The sequence below is a fragment of the Canis lupus genome, chromosome 18, assembly GCF_003254725.2.
Source record: "Canis lupus dingo isolate Sandy chromosome 18, ASM325472v2, whole genome shotgun sequence".
Lineage (NCBI taxonomy): Eukaryota > Metazoa > Chordata > Mammalia > Carnivora > Canidae > Canis > Canis lupus.
This window is the reverse complement of record NC_064260.1, coordinates 23309297-23333173: the sequence shown is the minus strand read 5'-3', so window position 1 is coordinate 23333173 and position 23877 is coordinate 23309297. Positions and strand designations below refer to the sequence as shown.

Here is a 23877-nt window from a genome sequence, read left to right as displayed (position 1 = left end):
TGTTGGTGTTTTATAATATGACCTTTCAAACGAAAGAGTGAGTTTTAACGTGGAAGGAATAAGAGTAAAAGTGGTGAGTATAGAATGAATTATATGTGAAATTTGGCTCTGAAAGGAATCCAATTCAAGGGAGTGTAGGTGAGCAGGAAAAGCAAATTGTGCAGCTGGCCAAATTTATCTTTAGGTGTTTAAAATGTATTTCCCAATTAATCCTATAAAAAAAGCACAAGACTTATCGTTGTTTCTCAGGTCTCTCATTTGCTCCACAGGCCCCGGTTATCGTTCTGAACATAGGAAGAAACAAGTTAAGACAGCTTGTGGCAGAGCAGGATTAGAAGTAATGGCCCTTGTTCCCAGACTGTGTTCTCTGTACACAGACCACATTTCTTTTGCTGTGGATTTTTAAAATCATAACATTTGATGTTGCAACAACCCAAACAGTTGAACCTACTATCTTCGGTTACAGTACCTGGGCCATGCGAGTAATTATCGTAAATCCCAGCTCTGTTCATGGTTAGTCGTACCCCCTGGAGCGTGAGCAGGGGCCTTAACTTTCAAATGAATAAAATAGAATCGACCGCAGGGCGGCAGTTTGTGAGGAATATAAATATAATATGCAAAGGACAGTGAAAGAGCAGAGCTTCCGTTAGTGGCCCACGGAGACCGCAGCCCCGGGGAGGGGAGGGGAGGGGGGCCCGGCCCACCGCTGCAGGGCCGCAGAGCCTTGAACGCCAGCCCAGGTGCGCTCACCGCCCAGGGCGCGCCCGGCGTCCTCTCCGCTCCAACCTGTGCTGCTGTCGCTGAGCCTGGTGCCCGAGAGGGCTGGCTCGAGCAGGTGGCAGGGGCCGCAGTGCAGGCTCGGAGGTTCGCCCTCTGGTTCTGGAAATGATCGCAGGATCACCTCCGCAGAAGCCTCAGTAGCGATAGGGGCGGGAAAACGGGAAGAACAGCCCTGCTCCGTCCTCTTCCCTGCCCCGCGTGGCCCCTATCTTCGGGGACTGCAGCAATTACAATGTGCCAAACAAGGGCAAGGACAAGGACCAGAGTCACGGGGAAGGCAAGCATCTAGGCTGACCCGCACGGGAGGGGCGCCTTGCTTCCCCGCTCCTGAGCACAGGATGCGTCAAAGCCTCTGACCAAGGAACTTGTCTTCCTGGTTCCTCATTCATATGCATCTTCCCATTTTGCCTCCTTTATTTTCAAAAGTGCCAGGGGGATACAAAATAGTGAAGGAGAAGGATAGAAGGATGATTTCATTTATTTTCAAAAAGGCAAAAAGATACAAAAAATACCCCTAGTCATATAACAGGGTGCTTAAGATGACATTAATTTTATCATATGAATAGTTCAGCAGATGTATCCCATGTTTTGTAAGTATTTGTCCTCTGTTAAATAAATATTACTTGACTTTTATCTACAAGAGGATTTCAGAATTACACAGCATCCAGTTGTTTTATGGTTCATAACCTTAGCACATGATTCAGAATATTCCTTAGTCTCTATCTTATTTTCTCCTTTCTTGATTTTGTGGCCGTTTTGGATTCCCATCTGTTTACTCACGTCCTCATCCCAGCCCACCAGTTACTTTTTCTCCCCAGAGCAGTGTCTAAGGTTTTATGGTCAGGTTCAAAGCTCTGTGTAATATGATCTCCTCCTACATCTATGTTCTCATTTCCTACAACACCCCCTCTCATCCTCCCTTTGCTCCTCCTAAACTTCAAATACAGTCCATTGATGCAGTTTGCCAAAAAATAGCTCATTCCAAATGTAGCATCCTCCTTTACAAATATAGGCATATCCTAATCCTTTATTCTTAATATCCCTGGAGAATCCCACATCGTCAGGCATCACATTACGTAGGCATTTTCAGGTTTCAGCATTCTGTAACTTTACTTTTCCTAATGGCAGGATCTTGACAGTGTATAATGACTCTGAATAACAGCTTCCAAGTAGTAGATTTTCAGAATATTGGATGGTATATATCTATAAAGACAAAAATAATTCACTTACTTGTATGTAAGTGATGAATCACTAAATTCTATACCTGAAATTAATATTACACTGTGTGTTAAGTAACTGCAATTTAAATACAAACTTGAAACTATAAAAAAATAAAAATTCACTGGCTGATGGAAACAGAACCCTACCTTATTTTGCTCATGTTCAGAAATGTTGACTTAAGCATTAGGATATTTGAGGTGAATGGATGTTGTGGCTTTTTATTAATCAACTGGAGAGCTGCCTGATTTTTAATTTTTCCTTATGTGTATACACTACATTGGCTTTAGCAAAATTTGAGTGTCTTCAAGTAGAGGGAGCTAGATTTCTAATACATACCATATCTGGGAGCATAAATTTAAATGGCAGGAGAATAAGCTTGAATTTATTATTATTATTATTATTATTATTATTATTATTATTATTATTTTAATTTTTAAGGACCACATTAAGTAGCTCCCTGAAGAAAGTGTTTTGTCTCTTTTGGGAGGACTTTTTATTAGTACCGCATAGAGCAACAACACTTCCATTGCTAACCATTTAATAATCTAAATGAATTTTCCCCCATCCAATCCTTATTATTTCAAATCAGTTATGAAACATCTAAACAAAATAGGTGTCTGGAATTATTTTATGATTTATAGAAAATTAGAATAATCAGATCATAGCATAAGTGGTTTTGCCTACATTTTTATACATTTACTCTCAATTCTCTAGATCCAACTGCTCAGAGAGCTGATTGATCTTGTTTTCAAATATTTCTGACTGAAAACTTACAAAGAAGCAAGTACAAAATTACAATTCATTAATTACACCTGATTTTCCTGCTGTGTTATTTTATTATCCTAATTTTAAAATTATCAAATAAAGTTTTAGTTGTTAACCACTTAGTCATTTATTCAAAAAATGAAAAACGATTTCAAAGACTATCTGGAAAAAAACAGCCAGGTAATCATTTTTCTGGCTTTTACAATCAATTTTTTTAAAGCATTTATTATGAAAGTAAATAATAAATAAATAACCATTAGAGATTTGAAAGAGATAAAGAAATAAAGAACCATAGCAAAACCATCAGTGATTTTACAAAATTAAACCAGACTCAAAGATCACGATAATGAATGTACAACAGCCAAAATTTCATTGAAATCATTTGTGCTTCTAAGCCTACCACACACCCACCACTTGTATGATCACTGATGCTCAGCCAAGCAGAAACTTGAAGCAGGTCAACAAAACTAAACATAATTATAATGGCACTTGAGATGTAGCCTGTATTGTATATAGAATAATGCCTTCACAGAATTAGCTGTGGATTTAGGAATAAATGTTGCAACAGTAATCCACAAAGGTTACTATGGAAAGAGGCAGGATTATTTGCTGGAAAAGATTCTAAAGCTGAAATACTGAATAATTATTCTCTGAACTTCAGTGCTTTTAATCGCTTTTGATGGACTATGTAAAATAGTAATATTAATAAATCTAAACTATGTAGAAGTCATGGTTATCCTTTATTTTTACAGTCATCATTTTGGTTGTATTAACATTTGTTATATGCAAATTTTAAAAGATATTGACATTTTTAAAAGATATATGGTCTCAAATTACTATTCAGTTAATTGTATTTGTATTTAATTATGTTAATCAATATAAGTAAATGTATATTGCAAATCATCTCGTAATTTGCTCATAATTTAATGCCCTTTAATATAAATTTAAAGATAGAAAATAGTATTTATCAGAAATTGGTTTATTTGCCAAAATAATTTAGGTGATCAGTTTTCTTTTTGTTTTGTTTTTTTTTTTTTTTTTAGGTGATCAGTTTTCAATCAAATTTGGACCTCCTTTGCATTTTGACAATCCATGCTTTAAAAATGTTTTTTGTATTCTGTGAAGAGAAGTGTCCAACTGTTCAATTCTAATATCAGATTTTGAGGCTGAAACACATTTTTTAAATTATAACTGTAATGACACAGTAATGAATAGCACTGGCAATTGGCATTATATGGTATTTAAATGATCCTGTAAAATTCGGACAAGATTTGACTATGTACTATTGTAGGTACTGCTGTGAGAGCATGATACCTGCAATATTTTAGTAATGCCACAAACTCAAAATTTACTTTTTCTATCCATGAGCAGACTTTAGATGGCTTAAATTTTTTGAGAGTTGGAATTAATAACAGATTCATACAGGTATTCCTTGAGCTCAAGATTAAGAGCGTTTTACACTTCACCTAGATTTTCTATATCCAAGTTGCTTTTAGATTTTCTTGGTCATCCTTTGAAAAGGACCTCAGAACTAAATTTTTCCAAGGTAATGTAATGGTACCTTTTCTTTTTAAATTGAAGAATAACATTTCTACACAAGATCATAAATAAAGATGACTACAAGAAAGTCGATTTCTTTTGCAAATGCAATTGCTTTAGCATTACAGTATTCTTCAGTAATGATAATAATATTAGAAATTACCTGAATTCCTCAGGATTTACTACTCCACAGTATGCTCACCGCCTTTTCATTATCTTCCCTGTTCTTTTATTATCATTTTGAGCTTCTTCCACTTCCCACTTCCTTTTGCTTATCCTTGTTATTTAGCTTTGCAGCTAGAATGCAGCTCAAATAAATAATTCACCATTTGAAAATGAATGAAACATATATAATATATTCTACTCTTTCAAAGACATTACTTCTTACCTCTGAGTGTGCTAGCACACAACGGTAGCGTGGAGAATGAACATACTGGTCAAGGGAGCAGAATTAAAGCAAAACTACAAAGCAAACCAAAATGCGACCCCAAAGGTACAATTGATATTTTTAAGTGTTTATCTTCTGCCACCACAAAGCAAGCCATCCTCAATCTTGCTCACCATAGTGTTAGAGAGAAACAAATAAAAAAGGAAGAGAGCAGAATAAAATAGGGAATCTATCTTTAGTCGATATTATAATTTCAAAAAATTGTTTTCTTAGCCTTTAACATACACACTGTAGTGTATGTATCTATATCTTAAAATACTTGTAAACCCACTATCATACTTAAGATTTTAAGATATGTAATATTAAGTTGTACCTATCTTTGTATGTGTTATATATATGAGGTCAAATATGTAGTATACATGCATGTGTGTGTATATACATAGGTGTAGGCATACTTAGAACTATAATGCATATATAGACATAATCAGTTTTCCAACACAACTTCTTTATATTTGCATATTTTTTCCAAGTTTCCCATTAGCATACATAGTTATTTAGGGGCTTTCTGATTGTAATTATATGTATTACCCATCAACATTGATCAAACATAGACTTGGGTAAATATGACAGTTTTGTTTTTTAATTCAGCAGTGCCTAGACTTAGCACAATTTTGCTAAATTTTTATTTTCTTCTATTCTCACATCTGTTCAAACTGAGCCATTCTACTAAGTATGCCACAAATATATCACATGCATTCTTTTTTCGACTTATTTAAACTCTCTCTTCATTTTGAATTTGCATGACACAAATTATGTAGGAATATATGTCATAGCTTAAAGTAATTAATTTTTACTACTCTCAATTTTTATGTGTTAATATTCTCCCCACCCCTAAGACTTTATTTCTTAATGACAGGGATTAAAGTATATTTTTTACTATATGTGCTGCCGAAGCGAGCACATAAAGTATATTTTTTAAGAAGAGTAAATGGCTATGAATAAGCTGAGCAAGATATTAATTGAGCTTTCAACTACTCTTAAAATAATTTATAATAAAGATTCATTGTTTTCTCTAATTGAAAATGTCATTTAGAATGTTATAAATTTCCAGTCCATGTGAATGGTAATTTTGGATGTACACAGTTTAATTTTCGACATCAAACATTCTATTTAATAAACCAAATAAAAATCCTTGATTTATTCCAGTATATAAATATAATTATTTGATAACAAAGAAATCTGACTTAGCCAGAAACTGACTTCTACCAGTTAGATTCATTTGTAAATAATTCAGATTTGTACTGTAATAGATTAGAAATAATGACCCAAAAGTCAACTCAACATATGATATAGAATGTCTCTATGGTTACTAATATGAAAGCACAAGAAGTCACCTAATATTGGAGCATTTCTGTAAAGACTTCTGTGCTTGTATTTTTCAGTAGTTCACTATACACTCTTAAAACTCAACTCTGAAGGATTCTGGATAATTAATTTAGATATAAATATTTGGAACAGTCCATTTTTTAAAATAAAAGAGACATTGTTAAGAGCAGTATGTATATAGATCAACTTAATTATATGAAAAGAATGAGCAAAAAACTCTAGAAATTTATGATGCTATGACAGTTGAGTTTCAAATCACTTTGAAGTCCCCATTAAGTTCTATGTTTAACCATGATTAATTGCTAAACCTTGTAGTACTTTTATCATGAGATATGTGAGCATGACCACATTCCTTCTGAGGACTTTGTCGTATGAAGTAAATCTGAAAAATGGGGACTAGTAGATATAAATGCAGTACATTGATCCAGTTGATGATTCAGTTAAGTTATTATACTTTGTAGGGGTTGCAAACTCAAATGCCTGAGATAACTATAGAGGTGACATAAAATTTTAGATGGGGCATCCCTGGTGGCTCAGCGGTTTAGTGCCATCCAGTCCAGGGCGTGATCCCAGGGTCCTGGGATCGAGTTCCACATCGGGCTCCCTGCATGGAGCCTGCTTCTCGCTCTAGCTATGTCTCTGTCTCTCTCTCTGTCTCTCTGTGTTTCTCATGGATAAATAAATAAAATTTTTTAAAAAAATTTTAGATGAAGAAGGAAATACAAAACCCTAGGGAACAGTGGGAACGAATGGTCCAATGAAAATTCCTAAGTCTCGTGAAAAGGCATTCAACCTGAAAATTTCAAAACCTTGTGCCAACAAATAAAGCATGTCTCAGGCCACACTCAGCCCATGTTCTGTCATTTTGAAGATTTGCTTAGAGAATAAGATACAGAGACCCTGTTTTCTATGAGCCACATGATTATTGCATAAAATACTAAGAGAAAAACAATATAAATAGAAAAATATTCAAATAACATAAGCTAGAGACAATACTGTAATGAATTCCCTTCAGTTTTTTTTCCATGCATCTTACATAATTATTGCATTATTGCTTCAGCAGTGTTTTAATAGGTATTAATTTTAGGTATTATAACATAATTAATAGATGCATTTATTATAAGGCCTATATTATAATCAATTGTGTAGCTATGACATAATTTACTCCCCTTCCTTTTTGGTATTTAATTTTTTTTTCGGTATTCTAAATTTCATGATGAACTTTATCTTGTTTTAATCTTTTCCTTTTTTTTTAATTTATTTTTTATTGGTGTTCAATTTACTAACATACAGAATAACCCCCAGTGCCCGTCACCCATTCACTCCCACCCCCCGCCCTCCTCCCCTTCTACCACCCCTAGTTCGTTTCCCAGAGTTAGCAGTCTTTACGTTCTGTCTCCCTTTCTGATATTTCCCACACATTTCTTCTCCCTTCCCTTATATTCCCTTTCACTATTATTTATATTCCCCACATGAATGAGAACATATAATGTTTGTCCTTCTCCGACTGACTGACTTCACTCAGCATAATACCCTCCAGTTCCATCCACGTTGAAGCAAATGGTGGGTATTTGTCATTTCTAATAGCTGAGTAATATTCCATTGTATACATAAACCACATCTTCTTTATCCATTCATCTTTCGTTGGACACCGAGGCTCCTTCCACAGTTTGGCTATCGTGGCCATTGCTGCTATAAACATCGGGGTGCAGGTGTCCCGGCGTTTCATTGCATTTGTATCTTTGGGGTAAATCCCCAACAGTGCAATTGCTGGGTCGTAGGGCAGGTATATTTTTAACTGTTTGAGGAACCTCCACACAGTTTTCCAGAGTGGCTGCACCAGTTCACATTCCCACCAACAGTGTAAGAGGGTTCCCTTTTCACCGCATCCTCTCCAACATTTGTTGTTTCCTGCCTTGTTAATTTGCCCCATTCTCACTGGTGTGAGGTGGTATCTCATTGTGGTTTTGATTTGTATTTCCCTGATGGCAAGTGATGCAGAGCATTTTCTCATATGCATGTTGGCCATGTCTATGTCTTCCTCTGTGAGATTTCTCTTCATGTCTTTTGCCCATTTCATGATTGGATTGTTTGTTTCTTTGGTGTTGAGTTTAATAAGTTCTTTATAAATCTTGGAAACTAGCCCTTTATCTGATACGTCATTTGCAAATATCTTCTCCCATTCTGTAGGTTGTCTTTTAGTTTTGTTGACTGTATCCTTTGCTGTGCAAAAGCTTCTTATCTTGATGAAGTCCCAATACTTCATTTTTGCTTTTGTTTCTTTTGCCTTCGTGGATGTATCTTGCAAGAAGTTACTGTGGCCGAGTTCAAAAAGGGTGTTGCCTGTGTTCTCCTCTAGGATTTTGATGGAATCTTGTCTCACATTTAGATCTTTCATCCATTTTGAGTTTATCTTTGTGTATGGTGAAAGAGAGTGGTCTAGTTTCATTCTTCTGCATGTGGATGTCCAATTTTCCCAGCACCATTTATTGAAGAGACTGTCTTTCTTCCAATGGATAGTCTTTCCTCCTTTATTGAATATTAGTTGACCATAAAGTTCAGGGTCCACTTCTGGGTTCTCTATTCTGTTCCACTGATCTATGTGTCTGTTTTTGTGCCAGTACCACACTGTCTTGATGACCACAGCTTTGTAGTACAACCTGAAATCTGGCATTGTGATGCCCCCAGATATGGTTTTCTTTTTTAAAATTCCCCTGGCTATTCGGGGTCTTTTCTGATTCCACACAAATCTTAAAATAATTTGTTCTAAGATACTCTACATAGAAAACCCAAAAGTCTCCACCCCAAGATTGCTAGAACTCATACAGCAATTCGGTAGCATGGCAGGATACAAAATCAATGCCCAGAAGTCAGTGGCATTTCTATACACTAACAATGAGACTGAAGAAAGAAATTAAGGAGTCAATCCCATTTACAATTGCACCCAAAAGCATAAGATACCTAGGAATAAACCTAACCAAAGATGTAAAGGATCTATACCCTCAAAACTATAGAACACTTCTGAAAGAAATTGAGGAAGACACAAAGAGATGGAAAAATATTCCATGCTCATGGATTGGCAGAATTAATACTGTGAAAATGTCAATGTTATCCAGGGCAATATACACGTTTAATGCAATCCTTTTTTTTTTTTTGCATTTTTATGTATTTCCAGATGTAAAATAATCAAATTAAAGTATGTGGATATTTTTCAGGTTCTTTCTAATCCCCAAATGATCCTCTAAAATTTATATTCTCACAAAGAAGTCATAGGATTCTCCCCTATATTATCTCTGGCCAAAATAATAAATGTTTAAATATTTCCTAATTTGCTAACAGAAAATCATATTTACATCATGTGACTATGACAATATTTGGATGACCAGGCTTCACTTAAACATACCTTGGTAGAAATAAAATGTTAATTCTATTGACCTCATCATTTCCCAGATAGTATCTAGAAACAACCTTGATAAGTAAAGAATCCATATGAACAAATATCAATACTTCTTCCAGTACAAATGCTTCTTTATATTGACATATTTACATTTAAGTTGATAAAAATTCCTAGTGATGTCTAATCATGGATGTAACAAATTCATTTATAAAAAGAACTGGTAAAAAAATAATAGCTGTACTTTTGCAATTTAGGATAAAAAAACTCTGGTGCTTTATGAAATGTTAAGATGGCAAATGAAGTAACTATGCTTTGAACATAGAAGACTTAAAATGCACATGGAAAGAAAGATTAAGTGAATTCTTCCACTGTTTTATTTTTGGGGGGCCATTGATCTGCTCTTAGGTTGCACTTACTTCATCAGGTCTCAGTGGGGTAAAACACTAGAGACTAAATTGTTCATGTTCTGGAATTTCTCATTCTAGCTGAGACAGAATTTTTCCTTTCATTGTTATACACCTTGGGAGTTAACAAGCATTCATAACTGAATAATTATACTATGACAGGTATGTGATATCTGCATAAACTCAAATTAAGCTCCTATTAAAAACATAATCTGCATGAAGTATGAACACATATGCTTTCTGTTTTCCTTGGTTTATATCATTAATTTTAATGATGACAAAAAGCAGATGAATTATGTCACTGTTTGTTTGAGGAACCCAGATAAATTCAGGTTCCTTAAATTTAGAGGGCAAATCCTATTTAATCCAGCTGCAAGGACTGTATATTGTTACTAAGATAAAGTGATACTAATTTTTCACAAACTTGGGAACAAAGTAATTTCATATGTTTTTTCTGCAAATAAGGTTAGAAATATGTTAATTCCTTCTACTTGTCTTTACTATATTAATAGTATAATGCAAGGACTATTTTAAATACAGTTTTTTCTGTCATAATCGATTCAATTAAGATTAATTCAAGGTGCCTAACATATGAACAACAGGGAATACAAAGTTGAGTTAAGAGATAGTATTATGACAACATTTTATGTATGATGTGTATTCATGAAGTAACATGGCCGTTCAAATCAAGTATAAAAATATGTATATATATTTTAATTTCTCCAGCTATTCCTGATTTTAGAAATTGCTTACTTGGAGATATATATATATATATATATATATATATATATATATATATAGCAATGTGACCTTAGGCAAGTCATTTTTTCTCTTTGTTACTTCATATACAAAATTAGAATAATCCCACTATGTATTTAAGGGGTATTATGAGGGTAAAAAAGTAATTCCTACAAAGCACTTAGGAGACTGTGCTTGGCTAATAGTTGCTTAATAGATATTAACTATTATTATTATTGAAAATCAGTTATCAGCGTGCTATTATAGCAAAGTTATACCACTTATAGTATATTTATGATGATTAAAATTATATCTAACTAGATTTCTGTGTGGTTTAAATATACTTCTCTATGTTAAAACACAATATATTTTATTTAATCCTTGAGGCAAATTTATGGATTATTTCCATTTCATTGATAAGGATATTGGCACTTCAAAAAAGATTAATAATTAGCATAATGAGTCGTAGCATCTAGATTTCATAATCCATAAATAATAGTTTATCACATCTACCTTAAAGTACAGATGGCAGGAATATTCTGGATCACAGTAAAGCCATATGGTCTCTGGAGACCAATTTCAGAGGTACAATTCCTGCTAGGGAACTCTTGAAAAGACTGCAGACACTGAAATCAGTGGGGCCAGGAGCCAACTATCCCTACTTAGGCTTAACCTGTAGATGAACTTCTTGGAAATGTCTGCTTTAATGATGTTATCCTTCCTTCTGTTTTGGATCCTAAGAATTTCTCAGGAACAGAAATTATATTCAATAAAAAGTCTGTGTAAATGTATCTAGAGAATGATCATAGATCATGAATATTAAAGTGGAACATATTTTATATAACTGGCATATTTTTATTATTTAATTTAATAGATAAAGTTTATTTCTGTTAAAAAAGTTATATAGTTGGTTTTGTAGCTTTCCTTGCTAAGGAAAATTCCCTTTCCAACATGCATGTATATAAAAAAGTAGTGGTAATTATTGAATAAGTATAATACTTATTATTTATTATTGACTAAATATTTTATCTTCCCAATGACTACCTTTTGGATTTAAAGCCATTTAATTCATTTATTTATGAGAGACATAGAGAGAGGCAGAGACAAAGGCAGAGGGAGAAGCAGGCTTTCCATGGGGAGAAGCAGGCTTTCCATGGGGAGCCGGATGCAGGACTTGATCCTAGGACCCCAGGATCATGCCCTGAGCCAAAGACAGATGCTCAACCACTGAGCCACCCAGGTGTCCCATTATAGTTCTTATACATCTAAATCTACTCAAAACAAGAGGCACCTGGCTGACTCAGTCAAAGTCTGACTCTTGATTTTAGCTCAGGTCATGATCTCAAGGTTGTGAAATGGAGCCCCAGGTCAGGCTCCATGCTGGGCATGGAATCTGCTTTAAGATTCTTTCCCTCTTCCTCTGCCCCCATCTCCCACATATGCACTTGCTCTCACAAACAAACAAACAAAAACAAAAAAACCCTACTCAAAGAGTTCATTAATATGAAAAGAAGGCATTGTCAATATACTCAAACTTAAAAGTCCTTATAGATGTAAATCCTTTTTTGAACTTATCTTTCAGTCTTTCACTGAGGTTTCTCTTTGATTATTTGATTTTGTTTTACTTTCCAATTAATAGTCATTTACTTGCAGTGATATTTTGTTTCTTTTATTGCAGACAAAGAAAATTCTAGTATGATATAATATGGCTGAAATAATAGTTAAATCTAAGGCAGGACTAATACATTATAATCAGTGCAGCAAATTATATTTGCTTTATTCATAGAACATTCAGTAACGGAGACCAGGTTTACATTTCTTTTGTATCTTCCTACAATGTACAATGTTAAAAATGCTTTCTGATATACTAGTTTTTATGATGTTTATTATATGTAATTAGTACTATATTCTCTTGAAGAGCCAAGGACTTTAAGTGATTCTCAACTTTGAAATAACTATGGAAAATAAGGAGATTCAAACAGGCCAGGAAACTAAGTTTGAATGATTACAATGGCAGAAGAATTGGGACTGAAGTTCAGAGGCTGAATTTATAAAAATAAATGAATTCCAAGTAACAGTATATAGAGAATGAAAAGGAAAATGACTTTTAAAAATCTGGATAATCCCCTGCATTATGCTCAACAAGGGAAAACAAAGAAACTGGAGCAAGTATCCATGTTCACAGTGATAGGATAATAGAATCATACCATGTTAGGAATAGAAAGGTCCTTATAGAATAACTAATTTGGAACCTCTTAACGTGACTATGACATAATGTCAGTGATCCCTAAAGATTGCTTATAAAACATGCATATGCTTAGCTTAGTTTTCTTGAGGAAAGAATCTATAGCTTTGCTGGAAAATGAAAGAGGATTCTGTTGTAAAAGAAGTTTAAAAATGTGAGCTACAAAGAAGGTTGACCAAACAACCTGACCAAGCAAGACACAACATACAGAATACAAAAATCTTTTAAATTGCTGTAGTGTGTAAAAAGGCCTGTTTCTCCCCTCCCCTGACTATAGCAGTGGTTCTTTTCCTGCCACCAGGCATGTATGTCTCCAAATCATCCTGCACATTGCTGTCAGATTCATCATAATATTGCACCTCTTTGATGCTATTGTTCTCCAGCTAAAATTATCACTGTATCACTGACACCTTCTGAATACACATTAAAATGCTTATTTTGGCAGAGAAAACTTTCCACAGCTTGGTTCCAAATGTATTTTTTAGCCTTATCTCTTAATGTATGTATATATTCTTCATTGTCTAAATTCAGCTTTGTTATTTATCAACTATGAATCTATTTTTAAGGGGATTTTATTAATGCTGTTTCTCCTAGATAGAATAATCTGCCTCCCTGCTTTCTCTGCCCTCTCCCTATAGTGTCCTCTGACCCTCTGCCACCCACAACCAGAGCACACAAATATACACACATGCATACTCACAGATATACTCATCTTGCACCAAAATACATTTTTTAGGTATGAAATCAAATAAAGCTTTTCTTCCTATGCTGAAACAGAAAATTAACCCCATTTTGAAACTCCTATGGCTTCCAGTTTCTAATATTTCAGGGTATATCTCACATACTACGTATGCTAAACCCATTTTTTAACATGTAGTAGTTAAAAACATGGATTTGGGAAAGAGTTCTGTTATAAAATCTTATTCGATTACTAATCAGCTTTATGACTTTAAGTATTGTGTGTAAATATCTCAGTTTCTCATCTGTAAAGCTGGCATAATAATAGTTAGGGTTAATTGAAGATTAAAATGAAATAATATACTTCAAGTACTAGGACATCATTAATATTTAGTATACGTTCATTGTTAAGTGAAGTAACCTCCAGATAGCTTTATAAGCATTTAATGTTGTATGTATATAGTGTATTATTGTTAAACATAATTTTTGTCATAATTTCTTTTATGCTCCTTGAGTTAGACATTTTACCTTCACATTTCAAACATACTTCTTGGTCAAGTTCAATATGTATTTATCACATTAATTAATATTTATATTAGTGTTTCATAAAAGTTTTCATAAAATTTACATAAATTAGAAGGTATCTAAAATAGATATAAATATGAAATGCCAGTAAGAAATTATGTATTTTTATAAGTAGAAAATTATATCTGGCAAGTCAAAACAGTTCTTCTAGTTTGCCTGTATCCAGCAATTACCTAAAGTAATTTCTGTTGAGTACAAAATGGTGAAGTGGAACATTTACACTGGAATGACAGGAAACACAGGAGAGAGATTACATTGGTCAGAAAGATTTTTGTCTGCAAAAGGAACATTCTGGTAATTTTACTCTCTTCATTGATGTCTCTATTAAGAGGGGTAAGATTTACTAATAAGGCCCAAAGAAAATTATTAAAGTGGAAAAGGGATATAAAAACAAAACGACAAAACTATTTGTCATTAGGTTTTATTTTTTATCATTTATAGTAAGATTAAACCCATATTTGAAATATATAACAAGTATTAGTAATAAATAGTATGACAAAACATGAAAAAGTTAAAGGGTATATTTCCTAAAACTCACTTTAAAACTTGCTTTAGGGGCACCCGGGGGCTCAGTGGTTGAGCATCTGCCTTCAGCCCAGGGTGTGATCCTGGGGACCCGGGATCAAGTCCCACGTCGGGCTCCCTGCATGGAGCCTGCTCCTCCCTCTGCCTGTGTCTCTGCCTCTCTCTCTATGTCTCTCATGAATAAATAAATAAAACCTTAAAAAAATTTTTAAAACTTCCTTTAATATTTGAATTTTATAGTCTGCTTCTACCACAAAATTGTGTTCATTTGGGTCGTATCCTTAAATTCAGCCCGTAGAGTCCAGGGTTTATGTCCTTTCTATTCCTGAGATACAGTTTTTCTATAAAGCTTTTTTAACTCAGTCACACATTCACTCATTTATTCACTCATTCTTTCACTGAGCTGTAACTCAATTCTAGTATTTAGTATTTGAAAAAAAATACATAGTGAATAAGATTTTTCCCTCAACTCAAAATAATTTAATAGGGAAAAAGAATATATGAAACATGGAATATCAAAGTTGAAGGTGACAAATGACACTAAGAGGGTAGGAATAGATTGCTATGCAAGTTCCAGGGAGAAATTATCTTTTTCTGCTGGGGAAAATCAATGAACATTAAATGGATTGTGTATCATGACCTAAACTTTAAATAATGAGTCAAATGTGTACCTGTGTAGATTAAAGTGAGTCAAATGGGAGAAAAATGACACATAGGAATATTCGGGACATGTATTTATTCATCTGCACTGCCACTAAATGGTACTTAGTATAACCCTGATTTATAAAAATAAAAAAACCTAAACTATTGTTTTTAGTGTAATCCCCTCTTGTAGATTTCATGGACTTTTTTTTTTTTTTTTTTTTTTTTTTTTTACTATGACTGAGGTGTGATGACAAGTCTTCTTTCCTTGGAGACCTTTCTGATTTCCAATTTTATTCTTTGCTGTTAAGGGAATGGGATTCAGGATCTAGAGCTGCACCTATGAAGTCCTATATTCACAAGCCTCATGGGATTGTTGAGCACCTGAAATGTAGCTAGTGTAACTGAGGAGTGGGATTTTTAGTTTTAATTAATTGAATAGCCGCATGTGGCTCATGACTATAATATTACACAACATAGATCTAGTCACCTTTTTAGGGAAAGTAAATTCCGGATGAATTTGATCCACTAAAGCATCTCCTTTGGGCAAAATACAGTATGCCACAATATTTCCTGTGAGATCCTATTACATCCCGTCTTTGCTGAAGCCAATACAGTCATTGCCTGTGTAGTATTGTTAATTAGGATATGCGCAAAGGAAGCTAATAAATTATATCTGCAGGAATCTCTTAAGACTTCTCCTAGGAAGAGACTTTTAATTTACTCTTCAAGGAAAGGAAGTTCAATCTGGGGTTGAGGGAGGAGGATAGGTGAGGGGAAAAGAAAGAAGTTTCAGGCAGAGATGAGGAAAACTGTAGTGTGACCAGGGAATCCTTGATAATTCAACATAACTGGCAAACAAGGGGTCTCTTGGGAAGAACAAGAGAGGAGAAAGAGCAATTAGGAAAAAAATAGAATGATATACGTTTTTAATTACTGTCCAAGTATTGGTTTGGCCTAATTTTATTTGATTTCCCACCCAAAATGGCAATCCTGTCATATATGGGTAGGATTTTCTTTTCTTTTCTTTTTTCTTTCTTTTTTACAAACATCATTTATGTTTTAATCATTAAATAAAACAACTACAATTACAACTTTGTTACCTAAATTTATTACTTGGGGAAGATTGAGATTTAGGAAATTTATTGCCATGATGTCACCAATGGTTTATAATTCATAAGACTTTGGATTAGACATTAGCACAGTTATTATTTCCTCTAATGCCTTACCTCACCACAGTCTAATAACATTCAGGAAATCCAAAAGACAAAGGGGAAAGAGTGGTCTTGAAAGCTAAAAATAGTTGCTGAAAACTGATGCAATCATGTAATAAAATATGGCCCAATAACTTATATGATATGCTCACAGTATCTGCTAAAGCAATTAGAATCCATACAGATAGATTTTTTTTTTGTTCACGGATTTCTAAAAATGAAAATTACTTCAGCCCACGTAGTCTTTGAAAGCTATGAAGTTTAATTGTGTACGTTGGTCTTAGGATTTCTGTGGTCTTATTACTTGCACATGTGATATATTCAACACTCTTAAAACAGAACATCATTGAGTAGCAGTCAGATTTCGAAAGGCCTCTTAGCCCAGCCAGAAGGTTGTCTACGTGATATGTTACATATGACAACATTGAATAGTAACATTCGGTTCTATTAACAGAGTTGTTTTTTTTTACAATGGGCTAATATCTTCACACATCTGATAGGTCTCACTCACAAGATAACAAAAACAGCAATGTAGGTGTTTCTTCATATCAATCACATTGAATTTATCAGACATATTAAAAGGATAGTCTGTTTTATTTGAGAAATTTTACACATACTGTAATTAGTGATATTTTTCAAGAAAACTTTTGAACTAGACTGTGGTCTGGCTAATAGGTAAGAAAAATTTTCAGTGCATCTTGGGAGTCTATGGCATTTAGATATATTTTAAACACCCATTCTAATTTCCACTGATGAAAATACAGGCAAGCATTTCCACTGTGGCACAGGAGATACTGATCAGTGTAGGAAAGGATGATTTTACTGTACAACTTTAAACAACAGAAAAATTAAATTAATAAATTTTGTTAGAGCATACCTTTCAGAAAGTTTTAGGAATTGTCTGAGGCTCAGAATTAATAAAAAACAGAGCCAGGGACACTCATTTCTGTCTGATAGCAACACGTTTGCACCCCATTACTGTATGTAGTGGGTATAAACTTTGCGCTATAAACATTTGTGTGTAAGAAATGTCTTTTGTCTCCCTATTCAAAAATAAAATTATGTTTATTCCAGGCTCCCTTGTCAGTAGGCTGGGAAAGAAATCCAATGTTTTACCTTTTAATAGGGTTACAGAAGAAAACAGAATTACACAATAGATACCCAGAAATCTGGGTAATAGTTACATTTAAAGGAAAAAAGGGAAAGTGAAAGGCCAGCTTTGAACACATTATCTGACACCATGGCAAAGGGTAGATTTTCATCTCCTTTTAAACCATAACTAACATGCTTAACCTCTCTGCTATGAAGTTTAATCCTTGACCTTGTAAATCAAATATTAAACATGAGGTTAGGAGAACTTCTTATCTACCTTGGCGTTGTCTCATTAACTTGGACACATGATCCCACACATCACATGTCTCATACTTTGTCGGGTACCTCCTCTATCTTTTGCCAGTTTTGTAGAATGTGTTATAAGGACAAGAAATTTATAATAATACCTAGAAAAATATTTTCGACTACACCATCACTTCTCCCTGCTTCTTCTTTATTATGAGAAATAATCACATATACAAATTTTAATAGCATTTTCTGTGATTTGTAGCAATAGAGTGTATATCTTTTACTGAGTGTATTTCTTTTGGATTACTACCTAATTTTTGTCAAAATATATCTAAATAATACTGAAGCGATTTTTCTGTGCTTCTTCCTGGCATATGTCAAGCTTCATATTATAATTTTAATACCCAAGTGCCTATGATAAATTTATATTTGTAAACAAGTTTATAATTTGGGTACTTACAAAACTAACTTAAAGTAATAGTTCTTTCAGATTATGCTAGGGAAGTTTATGATAATGATAGCAATATGTGTTAAACTTTCTTTTTTTAAAAGATTTATTTATTTACTTATGAGAGACACAGAGAGAGGCAGAGACAAGGCAGAGGGGGAAGCAGGCTCCCTGCCGGGAGCCGGATGCGGGACTCAATCCTGGGACCGGGATCATGCCCTGGGCCAAAGGCAGATGCTCAACCACTGAGCCACCCAGGTGTCCCTGTGTTGAACTTTCATATTCTTTTGTTATAGTGATTATGCGAGTGATATAAAGTAAAAATAAATTGTGTTCATTTTTTATTTTGCAGCTTAAAAATGCTTTATTCCAATTCTTTAATCCTTATAATAAATCCTTATAATAAACATGTGAGGTTAAATATCCTATTGGCATTGACTTTCAGAGGCCTAGGGCTCAGAGAGATTAATTGGTGACCCAAGAAGCAGAGCTGATCATTGGCCCAAATGGGCCTGACTTTTGACTCACTGCCCTTCCCACTACAACTTAGCACAATTCTGAGAAACTTCATAAATTTCTGTGCTCTGTGAATTTCAGAACTCAGCTAAAGGGCCATCATTGCTAGGGGAAGGCTAATTACCAATACAGAATCACTGCAAGGAAAGGATAAAATCAGGAATTCACACTCTCAGTAATAAAGAGAGAAAATGTTTTTGGTTTGCTTCCTTTTGCGCTCTTCTTCCTTAACTCAAATGAAATTTAAGATTCATAATTTGAAACTCTGCCATTAGCTCCATCAGAAATATTAAATGTCAAATAAAGTGATCCTTACTGGCCATAAAATGAACAACCTTTATTATTCTAAGGAGATAGAAAATACTTTATGTGAGTAGTAGAGAAATTGCCAAAAAAGCTATTTTATTTCAGTCTGTGGACAAGTTAATGTGCTACTGAAAAAAGCATATATATTCTGACCTAATTAATTCCCAGAGAATATGGTTCTAAAAAGAGTGCTCAGAAATTACCCTTCTCTCGGTTTACTCCACTGTCATTTGGACAGTAGCTTGGTGCGTTCTGAGAACAGGATCTCAGTCATGAGTTAGTTACTTCTTTATTAAGGCTTCTGTTGCAGTGCTTTCTGGAATACTTTCTACCTTGGTACGTAGGCATCTTTCTGCGTGTAGTTGGATGTTCACTCCAGTTCCTGGGTCCTTGAGCCTCAACTGAGCAGATTTCCTCTGATAAAATTGTGTCACCTCTGTGCTGTTGTTCTGATGACACTACCTCTAGGCGCACCCCTGCTAACATACAGTTTGTTATCTCACACCTACAGAAATTGAGAAAGATAGTTTCAGGACTCTTCCACCTTCTAATGTGAGTGATTTATATGCTTGAGAAGCATATAAACAGAAAAATGTACAAATGAAGGAATGGGGAAGTGACTGCTATGACTATTTAGCATTTCCTTCTGGGAAGTACATACAGAAAAGTATGATATAGTACATTTTGTTCTAGATCTAATATAGCAGATTGCTATTTTTTCCTCTATGTGAAGGAAGAAGGAGTCATTTAAATTTAAAATTCTCTCCTTTCAAGAGCCATTAGGGGCGTGCTTGGCATACCTATGTGATAAGATGATCACTCTATTCTTATCATGACATGTCTTATTCCTTAGAGCTCATTTATACATTGTTACTTAAAACATGCTCAATGTTACCAAAAATCACTGAGCTAAGTAGATACTTGGCTGGTAAGAGTTGGTTTTAATCCATCTAAGTTATTTTGCTATCTCTAAAGTTCACACAAATAATTCCTCTTGATAGTGGATGCATGTACTCAACCTCTCTTTGATTAACAGGTATGTTAACATAGCTCTTATTGTAAATAAATTCAGTCCTTCTTTTTCTTTTCTACAGGATAACATTTTTAAGCTGGAGGACTCACATTTTGAAAATGGCCGTGGGAAGAGTCCATATGACCCTAAACTGCTGACGGCATCTCTTTTAATAGGTATGTGGTCAACGATCAGTTAAACAGTGAATTTTCTAAGGATAACAACCAGACTACGTGTACCTTTTTTATATACCAAGATTTTCCACTATTAATCACAAACTATTTCAGGAGGATGTCAGTTGAAATATTTTCAAATATTTTTAAAATAAAGAAAAACACTAAATGCTGCTTTGATTTTTACAGTGTCTAGTCTGTGATTCTTTTTAATCAAGGTGGTTTAAAAAGTGTCTTTAAAGTTGTCTACTCAATAACTACACATCCCCACTAGAACTTTAAAATTTATATTCTGAGAGAAAATGGTTTTGGTTTTCATTTTATGAAAGAGGTGTTTCCAGGGGGCATTTCAACAAGTTGGAAGGAAAGAATGAGATTCAGTCTATCTTGTTCATTATAGTTCCAAGATTTGTCACACTCTCAGCGTTTGGACAACTTAATCAGCACGATCAGTTTTAATGGTCATACAATTGGCAGAGACCCTATCGTGTTACCTTGAATTAATGAAGGACCTCTGTATTTATCTTTTATTTTTTTTAACTTTAGGTCTCTTTTTTTTAATGTAACAAAACATTTAATGTATTTCCTCTACACTTTCCTCTAACCACCTTCTTTTCGGTTCATCTTCTTTTCCTTCAACAATGTGGCTGGGTAGGGAAATGCTTAGTTATCATTCAAAGGGATGGAAATAGGAAGACCGAAGTAAGCAGAAGAAGAAAACTTTAGTCTCTGTTGAAAGATAAAGAATTGTTTCCACATGCTTTTTTTTGAAGGTTTTGTTTATTTATTCATGAGAGACAGAGAGAAAGAGAGAGAGAGAGAGAGAGAGGCAGAGACACAGGCAGAGGGAGAAGCAGGCTCCATGCAGGGAGCCCGATGGGGGACTCAATCCCGGGACCCCGGGATCACGCCCTGAGCTGGAAGGCAGATGCTTAACCGCTGAGCCATCTAGGTGTCCCATTTCCACATACTTTTAATCACCTTTAGACTATATTAAATAAACACACAAACAAAAAGTGATACATCATTAAACAATTTTTCTTTTTTTCTTTTACTTTTGGGCATACCAGTAGCCAGAAACAAAAGATTCTGGGCCATTACCCTATTCCCGAATATGTTTTTCTATGTGATCATGTAGAAATTATATAACTTTTGTTTCCTTTGCTTTTTCTTTGTTTCCCTTTCTAGAAAATACAGAAAGTCATTATTTGATAATAAAAATAGTAGTGAAGCTTATCAAGTGTAAAATTTCTAATTGAATTTTGAATGAGAAATCTAGATTTTTGAAAAGGAAATGCAGGTTATTATCTGATGTGTTTTAAGTTCATTTTTACCAGTCTTTTGTTACAGAACGACTCTTTCTACTTAACAGAATAAACTCTAGTCATAGTGACTACAGCATTAAGTTTGAAGATACATTCTTTCCAGGATTCTTTAGTGTTTACTTTACCAGTGTGTCTCACCGATGTCTTTTCTATTAAGAATAAGAACATTATAACATGAATTATCTCCTGTATAGCTTTTCAGATGTAGACAATTTCAGTCCATTTGATCCATTTATAGAGCATTTTAACAAAAGTTTTAAAACCTGAAGGGATGCAGCAAATGTAGCACACTTATAATTTTCCTATTCACAGATGGCCTAGTGATTACATGTGGATGACTTTCTTAAGTGCACACACAGAAATGTGAAGGTTGTCTTAAACCAAGGGGAGGAGCTCTACCTTGCTCAAACTTGCAGCCTTATTTAAATTGCATATTTTAAAAAAATAGATATTCCTCCAAAAGCAGTATGTTAAATTCTACCTAAAGCAGCTTTTAATTTGTGGTATGTTTCTCAGTGGGGATTTGCTTGATTATTTATTTTAATATTCCATTGAGAAAGGATGATGACAAGTAAGTATTACATAGTTCATATGGTATGCAACCACACAAAGTCCACAAAGACTATGAAACTCCATCGTTTTGGTTTTATTTAGAACTTCTTTGAAAAAGCTGTATAGGTTTGTGAAAAGGAAAATGAATGAAGGAAGTTTCATGAGTCAAGAAGAATATGTGTGGCTAAAAAGACAAGCACCTTTTACATGGAAGTCCACACTTTACTTACCCGATACAGTAAAATAATCAAGTAACTTTTAGAGGTATTTGGTGCTTCTGGACAAGGAAAATTATTCAAGTCAACATAAATTAATTCCTGAATCCTCTGAAGAGCAAGCTACAGAAAAGTGAAAAAGCCATGCTAGACCTTGTAAAATCCCTCAAAATATCTATAAATTCTTCCCCTCATAGGACACTTAGTTCCCCTTGTTGGGTATTTCTTGGCATTTTTCTCTTGTGTCACTTTAAAAAGAACTGAAATTTTTTTTAACACAATTATTTTCTATACCACTTCCAAAACTTTTACATAGAAGGGTAGCACCTGTCTCTAAAATACACAGGTTGTACATTGCATATTAGAGAATGGTTATTGGAAAAGCCTGTCTGCCCAAGAGATTTTGCGTGTATTCTCCTCATTTCAGCACATAAGAGAAATTGTCAAGTTATTTCTGGGCTGTTTTCTTCCCCAATACTGGTAAATAAAATTTCATGTTTGACTCAAACCACCTATCAACCGGTTAGATGAATCTTGACAACAGATACTTTTTATATCATCAGTCTTTCTATTACGTAGTTTCAACCAGTAATAAACTTTAAAACCCAGATGACAGCTTAAAAATTAGTTTATGAAATTTTTCAGGGCTTGCTATAACTTCTTTTCAAAATGCCATGGTTTTTTATCATTAGTATCTTTAATAGACTGCTTTTTAGAGCAGTTTTAGGTTTACAGTAAAATTAATGAGAAGGCATCAGAGATATCACATATCCTCCACACACACCCACTCATATAGACTCCTCCATTATCCACTTCCTCCACCAGAATGGTACATTTTTACAAGTGATGAACCAACACTGACACATCATTATAACTCACTGGTATAAGGAGGGCACTTGGAGGGCACTCGTTGTGACGAATACTGGGGATTATATGTTAGTGATGAATCACTAAACTCTATTCCTGAAACCAATATTACACTATATGTTAACTAACTGGAATTTAAACAAAGTGCCACGTGTTGTTAAGCTGATGACCACAGGAAATATGGATTCTTCCCTGAGCAATGCATAGCTACAAATTAAGTCTCCAAATCCTATAACCTGTCCTAAGTTTGTAAATCGTCTTAGTAAAGTAAATTTTTCAAATCTCCTTTAATAAAAATCATTGTCAATGTTAAATTATTACAGTATTTATTTTTAAGTATGTCTTATTTCATCCACCTATAAATATTTTAATTTTAGTGACTTTGTTTAAAAATTCTTTATTAAAAATAGCAGTTTCTCCCCTACTCAGAACAAATGCCAGATGTGGACATAAGAATAAAATCTTATATTTTCCACACCAATTAAGTGTCATCTCACATTTTCATGATCTGTAAAGAGTAGTCAACTTGAAAGTACTTTTATTTCCTCGTTGCAGTCTTCCCTAGGCATTGTAGTGCTAATAATTTAGAAATAACCCATCACTAAGTAATACTGA

The 23877-nt window shown here is 34.2% G+C and overlaps 1 protein-coding gene across 17 annotated transcripts in view; it reads left to right on the top strand.

Annotated features, from left to right (window-relative positions):
• SEMA3A (semaphorin 3A) overlaps positions 1-23877 on the top strand; it is a 453431-nt gene that overhangs the window by 350060 nt on the left and 79494 nt on the right. For all 17 annotated transcript variants that reach the window (XM_025449180.3, XM_049096230.1, XM_035701936.2 and 14 more), the window contains one exon: positions 20213-20306. In XM_025449180.3, coding sequence (XP_025304965.1) covers positions 20213-20306 — 94 coding nt within the window. The remainder of the gene's footprint in view (positions 1-20212; positions 20307-23877) is intronic.